The 20,276-nt window shown below is 45.7% G+C and overlaps 1 protein-coding gene across 1 annotated transcript in view; it reads left to right on the plus strand.

Moving 5' to 3' along the window:
* Window positions 1–20,276, plus strand: part of LOC311238463 (NEDD4-like E3 ubiquitin-protein ligase WWP1) — an 88,236-nt gene that overhangs the window by 45,141 nt on the left and 22,819 nt on the right. The window contains exons 6-10 of the mRNA XM_084326543.1: window positions 1,356–1,511; window positions 1,842–1,917; window positions 16,011–16,183; window positions 17,232–17,694; window positions 18,352–18,447. Coding sequence (XP_084182669.1) covers window positions 1,356–1,511; window positions 1,842–1,917; window positions 16,011–16,183; window positions 17,232–17,694; window positions 18,352–18,447 — 964 coding nt within the window. The remainder of the gene's footprint in view (window positions 1–1,355; window positions 1,512–1,841; window positions 1,918–16,010; window positions 16,184–17,231; window positions 17,695–18,351; window positions 18,448–20,276) is intronic.

Below are 20,276 nucleotides of genomic sequence, written 5' to 3' on the forward strand. Positions count from 1 at the left end.
GCCAGGTGGCCCATTACTCCATGAGCCCATCTCCCGTTTCCAAAATGCATTACAGACTGTTTGAAAAAGCTGTTTTGCTATGATAATTGGTAATGAAATATCAAAATAATGTTCAATAAGATGTACTTGTGTTTAATAAGTTGTTTTATTCAGAAGTTAACACAAATAAATAATATTACCAGTACAGTACAGTATCTAGCACACTCTCAGGAGCAAAACAGAAAGAATCATTTCAAACTTGAACTATGTGACATGGCTTGAATCAACTGCTCCAGTGGAGTTGCTCAGTGGCCAATGGTGTCAACTGTGGTTGTACTGGGCAGCTCCCAGGTGTGAATGGAACTGTGTGAATGTGAAGCAGGACGTTCCTGAAAAAGAGCATCTGTGCTCAGCGAACCTACCCTGGGTAAATAAAGGTAAAAAAAAAAATGTAATTAATTAATGCGTTAATTATATTATCGCGCAATACTAGTATAGCGTTAACGCAGCACGTTAACTCCGTTAACGGCCCAGCTCTAGTATCTAGATTAACCCTTTCTGGAGTTGGTTGGTCCCAGTTTTCTCACAGAGTATGCTTACATGCATAGAGTATTCAACATACAATCATGCTGAAGGACCTCTTTTAAATCATATTCTCACCAGAGACTTTCTATTATTCAGCATGGAAAAAACATATATAATAATAAATAATTGTATTAATAAATATATCTAATAACAAGTCTTGGTCGACTAAGACGACCAAACGGACTGATTAATTGTACTAAACTAAAAGGGTACAGCCCTAGTATTCCAGGTACTAGCTATAAAGTATGTTTTGTGGGTTTATATGCATTTTCAGATCTCCACCATGGACTTGCCTGTGAAATGTATGACTTATGACACAGTGGGAAATGCCTAAAGACTAATTGACATGTATATGCTCTTCTTGGACAATGGGTAATTTATTTGTATATACTGTATATAGGTAAAATGTAACTATGCCTGTTTTTATTACATTTGTATATGTTTCAAACAAAACCCAATACAAATGTAAGTATTAAAAAATAAAGAATATTGGGAATAATAACATGGAACCGGAACTCACACAGACCACAAAACCCAACATTAGACAGGATCAGGTGTTGACATTCCTCAGTATCCTGGATAATATCAGCATATCCCAGCCATCATATTCAGGTTACTGGGACATCTTATCGTGACTATTGTAAGCGGGATGCTGCGTTTACACTCGCCAGTTCAAAGACACAATACTTCATGATAACCCGATCATAACACCTGCATATAAAAGTGCACTTGAAGAGGCTCTGACTGCGCCGCACTGTTCTAATGCCACGTGTCTGTCCTGTGTGTCCCAGTGGAGAATGTGAAGGAGGTCCTGAAGCTGAGTGTGGAGCAGAAGGGGGCTCCGGTGGCCACGGGGGAACTGACCGTCTACCTGGACGGCCTGACGGTCGCTGACCAAGAACCACTGGCACCGCTCACCAATGGCAATGCGACCAACACCACCACCAGTGAGATCCATATACACACACACACACACACACACACACATTACTTCCACACTGGTACACACACACAGTTACTTAAAGGAACATGCTATCAATATGGGATACACACACACACCTTTGTTGCTACCAGTGAATCTATTCCTCTCCATAATAAAAACGTAATAATAAAACGTTATTTGTATAGCACCTTTCTTAGGTCCATAGTTCCATGTATCAGTATATATATTCAGCTATCATACTAACAGTTCTCTATCTCTATCTCTATCTCTATCTCTATCTCTATCTCTATCTCTATCTCTATCTCTATCTCTATCTCTCTATCTCTATCTACAGAAGTCCAGCATAACGGTGATGCCATCCATGAAAATGGAGGGGACTCCTCTTCATCCTCCTCGAGGGTCGCCAGCAGGTAAACAAACTAACCTTGTCATTGAAGAGGCTTAACCAGTAACATTGCCAGTAGGGTTGAAGGTGAAGCTATTAGAACCCACTCAGAAGCCCTCATCAATCCAGAATCTACTACATTTTGTTTCATATAATTTATGCATAGATTAAAATCAAGCTGATATACACAGACATCATTTCTAATAATATTATCAATTTGACTGATTGATGCAGTTGGGTTTCTATTGGAATTCATTCAAAAAAACTTTATGCAAGGAAGTGATATTAAAGCTACTGGACACCTTATCTAGAAAGGAATATATTAGACTTGGTCTGTCAATTTTGAATGAAAAAGGACACAGTGTTATAGATGCAAAGTGATGCAGGCTTTAACCTCTTGATTTATTTCACGTCACAAATAGATCAATACAGTCCGTATTAAGTGATGTTGTTGTGTTTATTTTTCAAATGTAGCCAAGAGTAAAGACCCTAACCCTATCGAAACAGCAGTCAAAGTGTATATTTTCAGCACTACGTTTGTTTAGCAATGATTTTAAGTGTTATTATAGCTGGTGCGGCTGGGTGGTGCAGCGGACATTGCGCTCGTCACCAACGCAAGAGACACCGGGTTCGACTCCAGCTGTCTGCGCTGCCTCCGGCTTGGGCCAGCCGGCATACTAACTCAATTGGCAGAGTTTGAGGGTGGAAGTCGATGGGTGGTAATCTGGACGTTGTGGACAGCGACTCTTACAGGTCGGTTGGGGGACGCCTGCACAGCAGAGACAGGAAATGGCGGGGGTAGTGTGAGCCTCCCACACGTTACACCTCGCCAATGAGAGTCCGCGCTGGCAGGTGAAAAGATGTGACAGGCTGCCTCCTCGTGTACCGGAAGGGACACGTGATGCAAGGCTTCTATCCTCCCTACAACCGGCCTGTGGGGGGCATATGCGAGCAATGTTCAAGACAGGGGAGGGAAGAATTGGCACAATGGAATTGGGATGGGAGAAAAATAGAAAAAGAGGAGAAAAAGTGGATAAAAAAAGTGTTATTATAGCGAAATATGAGCTTATAGAAATCTCTGTGCATTGCATCGAAAATCTGAGTATTTAGACGCGAGGACAGGAAGTCGTCATGAAATCGTTGGTCCTAAGAAAGAGGAGACCCAGCTCAAAGAAATAAACTGCATCTCAATCCGGTAAAAAATGGCAGAGCTATGGACATTATACAAAAGTAACTGTACTTACAGTAGATTTCATTCACGTCTTTGCTGCCCTATACCGTGCACCTGGTGGTACTAAATCCAGATTTAACTCTGCCATTGGAAAGAGGAGATTTGGCCGATCCATAGATGTATGACTTGGTCATAATAAGGTCCTTTATAGGCCTGATATTCTATATTCATATTTCAAATTGCATGTGTCCAGATTGCAAAATTCTGTACTGTATCTATCTACAAAAAAACCTGTAAATCATCTGCCCTTTATTCATATGCTTAGATTTGTAGTACACTCTATCTCAAGGAGGTGCTGAATGACCTCAGTGGTCACTTTTGGTCAATGTTAGCATGGTGTTATTCACTGTCAAAGATATATATATATAAAAAAGTATTCTCCTTTGGTTCATTCCAATTTACTCAAGCATAGTAACAGACACATTATTTTTGACACTGGGAATACATTCCCCTGAGGTCCATAGATTTCCCTAAATACCAAGAACATGCAAATGGACCTTGTAGAAGTGGAGCAATCTTCCATTTACTTGGGTATGTACCTTCAGGGCGAATTTTCTGAAAATATGGCTTAACTCATTCAGCGCCAGGGATTAGCCTTGTCCCGTTCTAGCTATGCCACGCTTTAAAGATAGTGGTGTGGGCGCCCTCGTGGCGCACCGCATAGTGCCTCGCACACCTACATGGCCGTCCCAGGTTCGCCTCCCGCTCCCGTGACATTTGTCGCATGTCTTCCCCACCTCTTCTCCCGTTCATCCTCTCCTCCTCTGTGGGTCGTGTCTGACCATGAAAAGCAATAAATGCTAAAAGAAAAGTAATCTTAAAAAAAGATAGGGGCGCTCAACCACTGGCGAGATAACCTGAGAAATGTCGGGTCTAGCGCTGAATGAGTAAAGAGGGGAGGTGTGGTCTGTGTTATACTGCCCATAAGATGCAGAGTTACTGTTGCGAGTTAAGAGGCTCCAAGCTAGCCAGTTAAGCAGAAGCGTAACGTACAAATCACTAGTTCGCATAACCTAGGACTCAGTGTTGATGCTGTCGGCTCTGTGTACCAAGTGTACATGATGGAGCATGCCTGCTGTAGTCGTGACCTGAAGCTGATACCTGTGAGCCGCCACTAGGGGGCAGAGCAGCTAACCGTGTGTGAGTAAATTAATTGCTGATGAATGACTGAGTGAGTTGGTGACATCACGGTTCGCATCTAAAAACGGAAAGCCACGTGTTCTGTTTCTTCACACTTAACCCTTTCACTGCCGCACTTCCAAATGGTTAACCCTTTCACTGTCGTCTGTAGCTTGTCGTCTGTAGCTTGGTTGTCCATTGTTCTCATAGCCCTGATCAATATATGCTGTTGTACTAACGAATGCCGTTATTGACAATCAATTAATCATAAACGACCCCCCCCCCCCCCCTTTCATGCATGCATGATGGAACATAATATACTGATCATATGCATTTGAATTTTTTATTGTAGCGTGTATAGGGACGAAATGCCAATGGATTAAGTATAATATGCGTCGCTGGCTATTACTAGCCTTCCAGGAATGACCCCAGACCACTCTAAAACCATACTTTTTTTTTTTTTTAAACTTTGGCCATTCCGCTGGCTCTTCTTGCGTTTATCGCATTTTCTCTGGTCAAGAATGACCGACAGAAACAGGTTGAATGGGGGTACAGATGGGGGGAAGACACTCTGAGAAAGTTACGGCTTTGTCCGGGAATCGAACTTGCTACCCCAGATCCGTGACGAGCACGGTTGTCCCCGGCGCCGAAATAGCGCTCGAGGTACGCGGTGAGCTACTGGAGCTCCCCTCTAAAACCATACTTATATTCACCACGGTATAAAACGAGAATGTATGGATGGAAAAAAAATTCCTTTTTCACATCTTGAACGATACATACTCGATGTCAAATGGGCCATAGTATTGCATATATAGCTATAGTATTTAAATAGTTATAGCCCTGCAAACAAGGTGAGCGACTCCCACCGTTTACAGTGATGGCGGTAGCTACTGTAATGGCGTCCAATGAGTTAAGAGTCGAGGCAGACGCTGTTGGAAATCTTGTCCTCTCTCTCTCTCTCTTTTCCCATCGATGTCCCTTCTTTATCTCCATCCATTCATCTCTCTCCATCTCTCGTTTTCTGTATTGTCCATGTCCCTCTTTTTCTGTTTCTTCCTCTTTTACCCCCCCTTCCTCTCTCCTCCATCCATCCGTCCTCTGTTTTCAATTCAAGCGGCAAACAGCCAAAACTGTCACACTGTGTCAAAGTGTCCTTCAGCATGGCTAGCGGGGCTGTTTTATCAGAGAGGCCAGGCGAACCAATGCATTTGCAGATCGTGCCAAACAAGGTGGTGGGGGGATGGGGGGGGGGTTAACAGGGTATGCCATCTGCATTGCAGTTGCAGACTGCTGCGTTTTAGGGGAAGACTGCAAAACGACACACAGGGACACACGTTGTGTAAGATGTGGAATGCATCTCTCTGTTCAATGCGGTTCAATCTACTGGGCTTTATTGGCATGGCATTACCACGTTGCAGTCGGTTGATGATCGAATAATTAATATAAAATGTCAAATGGGCCATAGTATTGCATATATAGCTATAGTATTTAAATAGTTATAGCCCTGCAAACAAGGTGAGCGACTCCCACCGTTTACAGTGATGGCGGTAGCTACTAATGCATGGCGTCCAATGAGTTAAGAGTCGAGGCAGACGCTGTTGGAAATCTTGTCCTCTCTCTCTCTCTCTTTTCCCATCGATGTCCCTTCTTTATCTCCATCCATTCATCTCTCTCCATCTCTCGTTTTCTGTATCTTCCATGTCCCTCTTTTTCTGTTTCTTTCTCTTTTACCCCCCCTTCCTCTCTCTCCTCTATCCATCCGTCCTCTGTTTTCAATTCAAGCGGCAAACAGCCGAAACTCTCCTCCATCCATCCGTCCTCTGTTTTCAATTCAAGCGGCAAACAGCCAAAACTGTCACACTGTGTCAAAGTGTCCTTCAGCATGGCTAGCGGGGCTGTTTTATCAGAGAGGCCAGGGGAACCAATGCATTTGCAGATCGTGCCAAACAAGGTGGTGGGGGGATGGGGGGGGGTTAACAGGGTATGCCATCTGCATTGCAGTTGCAGACTGCTGCGTTTTAGGGGAAGACTGCAAAACGACACACAGGGACACACGTTGTGTAAGATGTGGAATGCATCTCTCTGTTCAATGCGGTTCAATCTACTGGGCTTTATTGGCATGGCATTACCACGTTGCAGTCGGTTGATGATCGAATAATTAATATAAAATAAAGAATCACTGTGATGGTTTATCGACAAATGGTATGTAAAGAAATATGATGAGTAACAAAAGATCCAGTATCCACTTCTGCCTAGCCCGTATTGCTTATTTTCTCTCTCTCGCACTGCACTCTTCTCTTTCTCTCGCACTGCATCTATCCATCTCTTAGCTTGCGCTGTGCTAGCCGTTATGCTCTATTGCTTCCATATGCAATCTCACCTTTGTCTCTCTCTCTCTCTCTCTCTCTCTCTCTCTCTCTCTCTCTCTCTCTCTCTCTCTCTCTCTCTATCTCTCTCTATCTCCCCCTCCCCCTCCCTCCTTCCATCTTAAATGACCACATGAGTTTAATTCTAACTCAATGCCATTACCGGAGAGTGCCCCTGTCTTGAAACTACCTTAATGTTGTGTTTGTAGGTGTATACAGTATGTGTTTTTAGCTCAGCTTACCTTCATGAATGCCATTCACACTGCCATTGTTGCTGAAAAGGGGTGGGAACTGGGAATACTTTAAGGTTGTAAGGTACTTCACCTTCTCAAACCCACTGAGTTTTACTTTCACACTCTACTACAAGCCCTGCATGTCGGAACCTTTGCATTCAGTTAGGTGCGCTTGTTATGACCTCTCAGTTAGGTGCGCTTGTTATGACCCCTCGGGTGCTTCCGGTTAGGTGCGCTTGTTATGACCTCTCAGTTAGGTGCGCTTGTTATGACCTCTCAGGTGCTTCCGGTTAGGTGCGCTTGTTATGACCTCTCTGTGCTCCCCGTTAAAGCTGTGCAGCGTTGAGTAGCTCCCAATAGAGTAATACAGTAACGTTAGCGAACATAAAGGTGCAGGGGTTTTCACAAGGGTGACTCACCTACTGTATGCCAAGTCACTGTAACCCTTGCACTACCACACTACCAAAATGGTTAACCCTTTCACTGTGCCAATACAGAAGGTTAACCCTTTCACTGCCACACGGCAAATGGTTAACCGTTTCACTGCCACACTACATAAGGTTAACCCTTTCACTACCACACTGTGAAAGGTTAACATTCTGTAGTGTGGTAGTGAAATGGTTAAAGTTTCATGCAGTGTATTTCCAACCCCTTTCAACATCAATCAAAGGCAGGCTGACGTCTACCACAGCAGACCCCTATGCAGTGCACACACAACATGTGTTGGAAGACGGGGACGATCTCTGGTAGTGGTGAAGTCAAAATGACACCGGTATGGTCCTTTTTAAGTTCTACTTTCCGCAGACTGCCTTCCTCCATTTCTCTCTCTCTCTCAGCTGGCGTTCTGGGGGTTTATCCACAAACAGTGAGAGAGGGAGACCCTTCCCACAGAGCCGGTGGCCCCCGAGTGCCACAGCTGTTAAAACACCCCCCCCCCCCCCCCCCCCCCGATGGCCACCGCACTCTGTGTGTGTGTGTTTCTGTCTCTTTGCCTCCGTGTGTCCTTGGTGTTGTGTCTGTCTATGTTAGTGAGAAGGGTATCACCAAAAAGCAAGAAATGGTAGCGAATATGGATCTATGTGAATATGTAATGGGCTGTGTGTGTCCAACACCTCTCACTGTACTCAGGGTGATATAAAGGGTGATGTGAGATATGCACGTGTGACTAGGAGGGTGATATAGAGGGCGAAGGTGATGTGTGTTATGACCAGTGTTGTGCTAGTTACTGAAAAATAGTAACTTGGTTACTTTGCTAGTTACTTCATTTCAAAAGTAACTTGGTTATGTTACTAGTTACTTACACCCAAAAGTAATGCGTTACTGTGAAAAGTAACTATTTAGTTACTTTTTTTTTTTTTAATTGCTCCCATTAATGCCCTTACAGATTCTTACAGTCAAAATCTGTTGATCAACTTGACAGTTTCCATTCATTTGCATTCACATCACTGAACTCTGCTAAGCAATGTGGTCTATACACACACAAACACAAAGATATGTTGTCCCGACGTAATAAGAAATGCTGTGCCGAATCAGACGGTTAGATTGTATCGCCGCATGCCCACGTGTTTAGCTCGGGGAGCATGCACGTTTAGGTTTGAGCGCATGCACGTTTAGGTTCTAGGTTGAAAATAAGTGCACGCTTAGGTTGAAGGAATGGCCTTGATGTCGGAGCCTTTCATTCTAAGCGTCTTGCAACATTGGTTAAGATATCAATCGTGTGGAGTCAGTATTGCCTCTGGCTTGGGCTGATCGCTATACTAACCCCTTTGGCTGGGTTAGGGGGAGGGAAGTCACGGGTGGGGATCTGGCGTTGTGGACAGCGACGCCTACAGGTCAGGTCTGGGCGCCTGCTCAGCGGAGGCAGGACTTGATGAAGGCAGCGTGACCTCCCACGCGTTACACTTCACCAATGAGAGCCCTCGCTGCCAGGTGAAAAAAGAGGCACTGGCTGTCGCCGCGCGTATCGGAGGAAGAGTGCGGAGGACTTCAGGTTTCCCTTGTACCGACCAGTTGGAGAACATGCACACAACAACCAGGTAGGGGAGGGGGGGAATTGGCACAACGACTAAAATTGGGACGGGGAGAAAAACAGAAAAATCTGAGAAAGAGAGGATAAAAAAATATATATATATCAATTGTGCATTGCAACATTAGTTAGGATATCAATTGTGCATGAAAGGAGTATACTGTTTGAGCAAAGTTAATGGCAACTTGTTTTTAGATGTGCAACAGGCAAAATAAGTAATGTTTTTATTTTCTGTAACACAATATTTTTGGTGTGATAGAATGGGAGCCAAGTCATGCTTTTAAATTAGTATTGATGAGATGCCCTTACATATTCTTACAGTCGAAATCTGTTGATCAATTTGACAGTTTCCATTCATTTGCATTCACATCACTGAACTCACCAAATGTCTGGCGAGTGGCTTTGGAAGTTCTGATGAGTCCGGGTCGTTAATGTTAGACTCAGCTACTGGCTCTGTTGAAAACGTTTGTTTCTCCAGGTCCTTCAACAGATTTGAATTGCTGTTTTGGGCAGTAGATAGGATCTTTGAGCCAAGACACCATTTAACTAAAACGTTTAACAGAGTTACTGAATTTACTGTGTGTGTGTGTGTGTGTGTGTGTGTGTGTGTGTGTGTGTGTGTGTGTGTGTGTGTGTGTGAGAGTGAGAGAGAGTGAGTGAGACTAGGGGGGTGATAATGATGTGGTATGTCTTGGCTAGGAGGGCGAATGTATTTCCGAGTGCCTGGATCTGTGATTCCCCTCCCAATAGTCCTATTGGCTGCTGGCCACCTCTTGCTCAGACGTGGGCTAGACTTGAGTCATATGGCAGGTTGTAAATGGCTGCTTTTTTATATAGCGCTTTATCCAAAACGCTTTACAATTTGTTACTCACATTTTACCCATTCACACACATTCACTCACACACCGATGGCGGAGGCAACCATGCAAGGTGCCAACCTGCTCATCGGGAGCAACTAGGGCTTAAGTGTCTTGCCGGAAGACGACTGCTCCACTGTCGCCCCAAGGTTGTGTCCCTGCAGCTAACGCTAGCCTAGCAGGGGACACTGGATGTAGGTTGTGTCCCTGCAGCTAACGCTAGCCTAGCAGGGGCCACTGGATGTAGGTTGTGTCCCTGCAGCTAACGCTAGCCTAGCAGGGGCCACTAGATGTAGGTTGTGTCCCTGCAGCTAACGCTAGCCTAGCAGGGGCCACTGGATGTAGGTTGTGTCCCTGCAGCTAACGCTAGCCTAGCAGGGGCCACTGGATGTAGGTTGTGTCCCTGCAGCTAACGCTAGTCTAGCAGGGGCCACTGGATGTGTCTGGGCAGCTAACGCGAGCCTAGCACGGGCCACTGGATGTGTCTGGTCAGCTAACGCTAGCCTAGCAGGGGCCACTGGATGTAGGTTGTGTCCCTGCAGCTAACGCGAGCCTAGCACAGGCCACTGGATGTGTCTGGTCAGCTAACGCTAGCCTAGCAGGGGCCACTGGATGTGTCTGGGCAGCTAACGCTAGCCTAGCAGGGGCCACTGGATGTGTCTGGGCAGCTAACCCGAGCCTAGCAGGGGCCACTGGATGTGTCTGGGCAGCTAACGCGAGCCTAGCAGGGGCCACTGGATGTGTCTGGGCAGCTAACGCTAGCCTAGCAGGGGCCACTGGATGTGTCTGGTCTGGTGGCACTGACTGAACACTGCTGGCTAGCCACACAATGGACCACCTTCAGCTGGGCCTGTTACGTCAACCCTGTTCTACATGCACTGGCACACACACATCACCCCCTTTCGTTTTGTCCCTTTGAGACAATAGTCTCACTGTCACAAATCACAAACCAGTGTCTTTTATCTGGCTGCATCACACACACGCACACGCACACGCACACACACACACACACACTCTGTGTGAGTGGCACAGATAGCTTTTCCTCATGCTGTCAGAAGGCAATGCAATACTCTGCCATAGGAAGAGTAGCTGGCAGCCCTGGCGACAACAAGAAGAGGTTTGGAGGTCAGTGGTAATGAAGGAGGAAACTAAGTAAGTATCATGGCACTCCTCAGCTCCTGCTGCTGACCTACTGCACACTTCTCTCTGCTAGGTCACCTGGCTATACATTAGTGTGTACTTATAGCGTGTACACACTATACACACACAAGTAATTAAACACACACAGGCATCCTTTCTGTCTGTCTCTCTCTCTCTTTCTTGCATTGTACACTGTGCTAGCCGTTATGCTCCATTGCATTCTTTTTTACGATGCCGGTATTACTCAGGACAAAACGGGACTTTTTGTGTGTGTGTGAGTGTAAGCGCAAACTCAATATCCTCCATACTTCAATCAAGTTATATGATTCTTTCTTCTTTGTAAGTCCACTGCCGCCTTTAAAGGAACACGCCAACATTAGGGGAAATGTGCTTACCGTTTTCTCCAGAGTCAGACAAGAAGATAGATACCAATACTCTCTCTGAGTATTGGTATCTATCCTGATGGTATCCTGATGGTATCCTTCCTGATGACTTGTCGTACAGAACTTGTAAGTCGCTTTGGATAAAAGCGTCAGCTAAATGACTAAATGTAAATGTAAATGTGCGTTCAGAGAAAGCTATCCAACTGCAAGCTAGCCTAGCTTAGCACAAATAAATGGAAGCAGATACGAACCACTAGCCTAGCTTAAAACTCTGGGAGAGGTGTTTTTTTGTCAACAGCTACGCTAGCTGGTCCATATCTGCTTCCATTAATTTGTGCTAGGCTTGGCTAGCTTGCAGTTGGATAGAGGAAATTGGTATCTATCTCCTGACTCTGGAGAAGATGGTAAGCGCATTCCCCATAATGCTGGCACATTCCTTTAACACATTGAGTGCCACGCCCCTTCCGGGAAGTGACCCCTTCCTTGCCGTCCATTAACCCCACGTAAACGTAGTTAATAATAATAATATAATAATAATTCATTTAATTTATATAGCGCTTCTCAATAACCCGAAGTCGCTGACAGTAGTCGGGAGCAGGGGTACAAACAAAGAGACGAAAGCAAAGAAACAAAACAAAACAACAAAGAAACAAAAACAAAGGAACATGAGACCATGGGGGGAACGGGGGAGACAGCCTGATGGCACAAAAAAAAAGACTAGAGACAAATCGATCAGGTTGGAGGGGAGGGGGGGGGTTTAGGGGTGGGGGGGGTTGAAGGCAAGGGAGAACAGGTGGGTTTTGAGGCGAGCTTTGAAGGTGGAGAGTGTAGGGGAGTCTCTGATGGACTGGGGGAGGGAGTTCCAGAGTCGGGGTGCAGTGCGAGAGAAGGCCCGATCTCCGAAGTTTTTAAGCTTGGATGTCGGGACAGTGAGGGAGGCAGTGGAGGAGGACCGGAGGGAACGGGTTGGGCGGTAGGGGAGAAGGAGATCAGTCAGGTAGGGGGGGGCCAGGCTGTGGAGGGCTTTGAAGGTGAGGAGTAGTGTTTTAAAGTTAATGCGGTGTTTGATCGGGAGCCAGTGGAGGGAGTGGAGGACAGGAGTGATGTGTTCGCGGGACCGGGTGTTAGTGAGGAGGCGGGCGGCTGAATTTTGGACCATTTGCAGTTTATGGAGGGAGCGGGAGGTGATACCAGTGAGGAGGGAGTTGCAGTAGTCCAGGCGGGAGGAGATGAAGGCGTGAATGAGGGATTCAGCAGCGGGGGGGGAGAGGCAGTGACGGATTTTTGCGATGTTGCGGAGGTGAAAGTAGGATGTTTTCACGATGGAGCGGACGTGGGGGTCAAATGAGAGGGTGGGGTCAAGGAGGACACCAAGGTTGCGGACTAGGGGGGAGGGGGTGATGGTGGAGTCGTTGATGGTGAGTGTGATGGGTCCGGATCTGGTGAGGGTGGTTTTGGTGCCAATGATGAGGAGTTCAGTCTTGTCACTGTTGAGTTTGAGGAAGTTGTGGGTCATCCAAGTTTGGAGTTCGGTGATGCATGATTCGATGTGACTGAGGGGTGGGCTGTGGGGGGATTGTGTACTGATGTATATTTGGGTGTCGTCAGCGTAACAGTGGAAGTTGAGGTGGTATTTGCGAATGATGTGACCAAGGGGGAGAATGTAGCAGATGAAGAGTTGTAGTTTGTAGAGCTAAACCTATATTTTATAGTATAGCTATGGGTCTAATAACGCTGTTGAGTCTCAGTGAGTTGCTTCTGGTCAACGTGCAAAAAACTGATTATTTTTTCATCCATACATTTCCGTTTTATACCGTTTTGATTGAATATGAATATAGTTTGGTTGCTTCTGAGTAATTCCAGGGAAAAGACGCGGAAACAGCGTTTTTGTGTAATTCAATAAACACGTTCACATTTTTCGCCTGATTATCGGATCTTCCTGAAATCAATGCTAGATCATCATTATTATCCTTCCTCGTGCAAGCATGCAATGTGGTTTAGACCGGCGCGCCTCCCCCCCCCCCCCCCAGCAGATCAACGCAAGCTTTCATATATAGTGTCCTTACCTGATATCTGATGTAATGCAAAAAAATAATCCAATTATCTGATCGCCATTCCAGTTATCCACAGCGATCCTGTCTCCGACGTTGGGCATTGCACTTCAACGGGCGGGCGGGGTCAGTAGTCCAAACCATCCCTACAAGCGTGTGTTTTGCCGCAGTGTTTAGGACCCGCCCCCATGCCGCAGCTCGGTAGAGAAAATAAACTAACCCGTTTCTAACAGGGTGCAATAATGGCCGAAGGCGTTAGAGGGCGGTATAAGACCGTCTGCCAGCTCAGACACACTCAGAACAGTATGCACAAGGTGCCCCGCTGAATTATGAATGGCAATAGCGAATAAAAGAAATACCGTGAGAAAAACGTAGATCTACGTTTCCGGCACTCAACGATTGGGCGACAGAAACGTAGTTCTACATTTTCGGCAACCAAATGGTTAAGGGTAATTTATACTACTAAAAAAGACTGTTATTTTTGGAGGAAAAGGTCACCTGCCACGCCTTTGCAGTAATGATGCCATGTTGTTCTCAAAGGTTGTCGCGCACAAAGCACTTCTCGACCTTGTTTGCATTCCTCCCGGCGGACACGGCGGCAGAGCTCATTATTCAGCCGTGTCCAGGAGAGTCCTTCCATTACCTGAAACGCATCCAATTTTCCAATTGATTGGACTGACGTGTTGCGGCCCCTGCAGACCGCTTGAGAGTCCACCTCACGGAGGGGAAGAGATACTAGTTATCTTCACTTTGACCTCCAATGTCTAATGTTAGCTAACCAGGAGGTACCCCCTCCCCCCTCCCCCCCAGGTCTCCAGAGCAGGAGACAGACAGCAGCACACACCGTCATTAGCAGCCCTATAACATTTGTCATTGGTTCTTTGTGTTGGATGGAGACAGACAGCCTCTCTGGGGAGAGGGGGCTTTTGTCTCGACCTCCACCTCGCTCGACTCCGTACGTGTGTGTGTGTGTCTGTGCGCGTGGTGGGGGGCAGGGTGGTCCCCCCTCGCCCTTTAGCCCTCTCCGTTACCCCAGCAGTCAAGAATGCAGTAGAAGTCACTCACTTAACATTCATGACTGGTAATGTTGGCGGGCCGCAGATTGTGTCTAGACTTTGAGGCAGCCTGTTTATTTAATTTGCATATTAGTTGGTAGCAACACAAATAATTAAGTGTTCATTCATTCACTAAACTGGCTGGTTTAGGTAGATGGGTCTGTGCTATTATTCCTGGCAGTTATGTCTTTTGTATGCTTATATATATTGTGACTTACAATAGTGGCAGCCATAGAGATGACTGGAGGCTAGGGCTGGGCGATATGGAAAAAAATCATATCGCGATAACGATATGATAATTTTATTTTATTTCTCGATATCGATAATTATCGAATTGTTATAAGTATAAAAAAAAAAAAAAAAAAAAAATTAATTTTTTAATTTTTTTAACAACAGATGTATGTTTATTTTGCAGCAATTCTTTGTCATTGCCGCCATCTTTAGTGTTACATCCCCTCACACTCCAGTTCTCAGGCTGCAGCTGGTTTAAAAGCTAAAGTAAACCGGCTTCTCTGCTGGCTGTGGCTCCAGAGGAGTTGAACAGTTCTGGCTCGGCTAGTTTATTTTCAATCTTTTGGCGCTTTTTTGGTGGACAAACCACCGCACATGTGCACTGTGACTCGTGACTGAAGACTAGCTCTGCTAGCACACATAGCCTACTGTGTACAGACGGTTTCAAACTGTATTTTAAATTAGAAAGCAAACAAAATAAATGGACAAGAGAAAATAAAATCTGAATTTGGTCAGTATTGTCATTTGGACAAGCAAAGCCATTACTTTAAGTTGCAGGCAAGAAAGACAAGTCTGTCCACTGTCTCTGGTTTTAAAACTGCCCTGTTGCAGGTAAAAAAAAAAAAACGATTTTTCGATTTTTTTTTATTTCGATATTCGATATCGATTATTAAAATATATCGCGATATTAATCGTTATCGTTATATCGCCCAGCCCTACTGGAGGCATTTGGGATTCTGTATTATCCCTGAACCTGCCATAAGATATGGCATAGGTTGTTATTGTAAGAGAGAAACCCGACCTGAATAACTTAAAACTGTGTAAATGAAGGTTAAAGGAATAGCCACGTAGAAACCAAGGAGTGGTAACATGCTGGTATGTGCTGCTGACTCTCCCACTGGGCTGTTTAGTGGCAGATAAAGAAGCTCTTCTCCTGAGGATCCATCAGATCAATATCTCATTGCCTTTTATGTCTTGTTTAATGGCCACTTCACCAAAAGACGATGCCGATTTATTTAGCAAATGATCTCACACACATGCAAAGGTTATTGAGAGTAAATTAGTTTGAATATGGCCACCACCAGTGATGTCATCGGGGACATTGCATCTTTGTGTTGTGTTCATTACAAGCACCATGAAATGATAGATGAAAAAACAGCAACATCTTGTATTATAGGGACCGCTACCTTATTATTTCATTGAGCTGTAATTAACACAACACAAGGATCCACTGCCCCCGATGACATCACCGGTGGCCATATTCAAACTCATTTACTCTCAATAACCTTGTGTGTCAAACTAAATGAACTTGTGCAAAACGGTTTAGTTTTTAGATGTGTGTGAGTTTATGTGCAAAATAAATCGGCATTGTTTTTGCTGATTCCTAAATGAATGAATCCATGTGTTTATTTTGTCCCCCCTGCAGCACAGTAAACGGTACAGGCTCGGGCCCCAGTCACGGCTCAGGCTCCCGTTTGGCCCCTAATGGTGTGGACAGCCAGGTGCCCTCCGCCCCCTCCACCAGCCCCTCCCCCGGCCCTGTCGTCAATGGAGACGCCACACCCACCCACCAATCCCTGGACGGCGACGTAGTGACTGGTGAGGGAGATGACATGCAGTTGGTGGCTTATTGTGTTACAAATATGTGTGTGGTTTTAGTGGCACTGCCTTTGTCACAGGCTTCTTCTGCTCCTCAGTTTCGAAAGCCAGTGAAAGCATTATCGACACGTTTTGTAGATAAAAACACACACACACAAGGAGGAGGAAGCATGTGATTTAGAATAGCAAAGATTCAAAATCTTCTGATGTTGCACCTTTAATCTGTCCATCAGAAATTATTGCTGCATTCGCTAGACTTCCTTCTATGCTTCCCACCCTTTCAGTAAAAACAACGTCAGACGTCAGACCATACAATAATATGCTGCGCATGGCATTTCAGGTCGGGAAGATTTAGCGAGACCTGCCGCTCACCGAGAGATCTGCCGCTTCACTACCGAGCCGTGACGATGAGAGAGAAGACGTGTGCCGTCGTTACACACCTCCTCTCTCATCTCTCGCCCTGTCAGTCCGCTAGTGGGGCGTATCCAGTGTAAACGGCAAGATCAAATGTCTCGGGATGTACGAATCGTGGGGCAATCGAGAAGAAAACACATTCGATTATCTATAGGCCAACATCTAAAGCCCTTATACTGTAGTGTGGATTAACCTGAGAGAGAGTGAGGAAGAGGGAGAGAGAAGGGGGGGGAGAGGGAGAGAACTGCCTCAGGCGTGTTCATGGTTGACTTGGTCCCAGGGAACAGGACGGGACAGAGGAGTACATTTTCATTAAGAGAGGCCTGTAATCTCTGCTGCTGTCAGCACCTTTTGTTGGACAACCCTGTGGAGAGAGAGAGAGGGCGAAACTGGAGGAGAAGAGAGTGCAGTGCAGTGGGTAGAGGAGGACAGGGGAGCAGTAGTGTGTTTAGTATAAACCAAGCCATGTCTGGTCTAGAATATTAATTCTGCAGTTTTACATCCAAGTACCAGTGCAGGTCGCTGCAGTCCGATTTGAAGTGCGGTTCAGAGCTGCGGAGACTTGGCCTTGCTCTGTGGTGCCAGTGTTTCAGTATTGAAAGTTGATCAAACTCTCCTCTCCTCTCCCCTGCAGTCAACGGGGACTCCTTTGACGCCGCTCCAAGTTTCCTCTCGGCCACACAAGACGACACGGCGCCCCCTGTAGACGGCCATGAGGACTGCAGTCAAGCCCCCGCCCCGCCAGTCGACCCTGCCCCAGTGGCAGACAGCACAACCCCGGCTACCCCCACCACGACCATCACCACCTCCTCCTCCCCGGCCTCTGCCCCGGCTCCAGCCTCCTCCGCTGCTGAGTCCAACGCTGCTGCTCCTGCTGCTCCCTCCTCTGCCTCCAGCTCCACGGCCCAGGCGGCCACCACCACCTCCACCACCTCTTCACCCCCATCCTCCTCCCCAGCCCCTGCAGAGGCTGCCACGGCCTCGGGGGCAGGTGGTGCTGAGGCGAGTAACGGCGACGGAGCAGCAGGCTCGGATGGGGCCAAGCCCAGGGAGCAGGCCCCCGCCGCTGGCTCTGCTGCAGACGCCCTGCCACCTGGGTACGACCTCGCCGGGACCGAGGGGAGGGAGGGAGGGAGGAGGGAAGGCCAATTCACCTTGCAGTCACTGAGAGAAATCACACTCTCCAACACCGAAGAAGGAGAAGTTCAAAGACCAGACTATAGATTATAGTTTCTCGTATATAAACAGTTGTTATTGGATCTGAAATAAAATGATGGCTGGTGGATAAAAAAAAAACGAAACGTAAAGAAAACGGCCAAATCAGATTTTGAGGCGTACGATTTTTGAGAACTGAACGTCCTACTGAAGCGATGGACTTCTACAATTACAAGATAGAATTCCAGGAGAACATTCCTAAAAAATTTAGATCAGAAAGGGTTAGCAGCCAAACTGATATGAATAGTTCTATACATGAATGAATAGAATAGAATAGAAAAGCGCTTCAGATCAATATGTATCAATGTTCCTGGTGTCTGTTGCTAATTGACCTATCTCAAATCTGCCCTCTTTTCTTGACCCCCCAATCACAACCGTCGCTTTCCTCTTGACTGTTGTTTGTCCCGAGGAAAGCAACGGTTGTGATTGGAGGATCAAGAAAAGAGGGCAGGGCTTGATAATAGGTAAATTGCTGTGATTATCACGTAGCTCTGTGGCTGACCGCTGGCCTAGGTTGAATGTGTGTTTGTGTCCTTTAGGTGGGAGCAGAGGAAAGACCCCCACGGCAGGACCTATTACGTAGATCACAACACCAGGACGACCACATGGGAGAGACCACAGCCACTGCCACCGGGGTCAGTCTATCACGCACACACACATTTGTTTTTTTTTGCCATTTTATGGTGGCCGTTTTTTGGTGATGCATCATTTTGCATATCCCTCGGGAGAGGTCACAACACCGTGGTCACACTGCACGTCAGTGCCTTGCCCAAGGGCACCTTGTAGTTTGGTGTAGACACTGTGTGGAAGCAATAACAGCACGCCCCTTATCAGCTCACAGCTGGAATACACCCTACTGTTGGTGACTAGGGTTGGTGACAGTTGCACACACACACACACACACACACACACACACACACACACACACACACACACACACACACACACACACACACACACACACACACACACACACACATATGCTTACTATTGGGTGGGCCAAATCAAACAAATGAGTATCTGTTACAGATAATGGGCCTTTTACGAGTCCAGCTTTCCTCCCATCATTTTGAGATATTGGACACGTTTGAAGAATTGTGGCAAAACTACTGCTTTCTTTCCATTTAGCTGGCGTTCTGACCACAGATAATGGACGACAAATGCCAAATTGAGCATCTGTTACAGTTCATTCTTTATTATTACTATATTATCTCTATTGTAAGAATCTTGCCATTTCCTTAAAACATTTAAATAAAAAAATTCTTGTTTCATTGGCCCGAGTTAAAACCACATCCTTTTGTTGTTGTCCGCCAAGTCATCCATTATTGACGATGTGCTTTTTATGACTCCAGTCCCAACATTCATTCCATCATGTTCATATATGATCAGTTTTGGAAGAATAATGACAAATTTTGTTAACTTGGGTTACATTTCAGAGTTAGGAGCGCAGGTGATGGAAGGATAAAAGACACAAGAAGCAGTTGTACCTAATTCTCCTCTCTTGACTCTGTTCCTCTCTCCACTAGGGATGGGCATGAGTAATCCATTACTAGAGTACTCACCATTTCAACTGAGCTTGAGTGGTTTTTGAGGGAACTAGTTTTTTTAATTATTATTATTATTATTATTTATTTTTGTTTGGTTACCACTAAGTATGTCCAACAAAAGTGATTTTGTGCTCTTTGCCACTGAAACAGAAATCTTGCTCTGAAATCCCACAAGGCGTGAGTTGTTCCAGGAAGACAACTCTGGAAGCTGTGGAACATGAAAGTGAAGGAGGATTGTGTGGATACTAGTACGCTAATGTTACTGTGAAAAGTTTGTTGCGTTGCGTTACAGCCCCTGCTTAGCGTTATCTGAAGCCCTTTTCGGACATGCACTCAGGACAATGCACGGAGAATTGGGTGCGGGCATTTATTAGAGTTTTTCAGACATATAGCACACACAGCATTAGGGCTGGGTATCACCACTGATTTCCCAAAACGATTCGATTCCGATTCACAAGGTCCCGAATCGATTTGATTTCTGATTCGATTCAATGCTATAAATGGTTCAAGGAACCCTCTAACATGTTGCATTGTTAAAAATATCAAATGTTTACATTAAGAATTTACTCTCAAGCAGTTACATGAATGTACTTTTTTATTGGAACATTGGCTTTTGCAAATGTCACCCACTTTGCGTAGTGTTCATAGATTATTTATATGGAAGAAATATACCGTTCCATGAGTGGAGAGACCTGCTGCAGACAGAGTGGAGGTAATGTAATTATTACAAATGGTAACTGACATTAAGCATTGGGTATATTGCTGTGCGTTGTTATTGCTGCTGACATGCTCTTTAAGATGTGTTTTAAAAATGTATTTCCCTAAACAATTACTCAAGCACTACTCAAGTATTTATGATCTGGGAAAACATTACTCACGTCCATCCCCTGCTCTCCACAACATCCAGACTCTGACAG

This window comes from Notolepis coatsorum (assembly GCF_963971535.1).
Source record: "Notolepis coatsorum genome assembly, chromosome: 12".
Lineage (NCBI taxonomy): Eukaryota > Metazoa > Chordata > Actinopteri > Aulopiformes > Paralepididae > Notolepis > Notolepis coatsorum.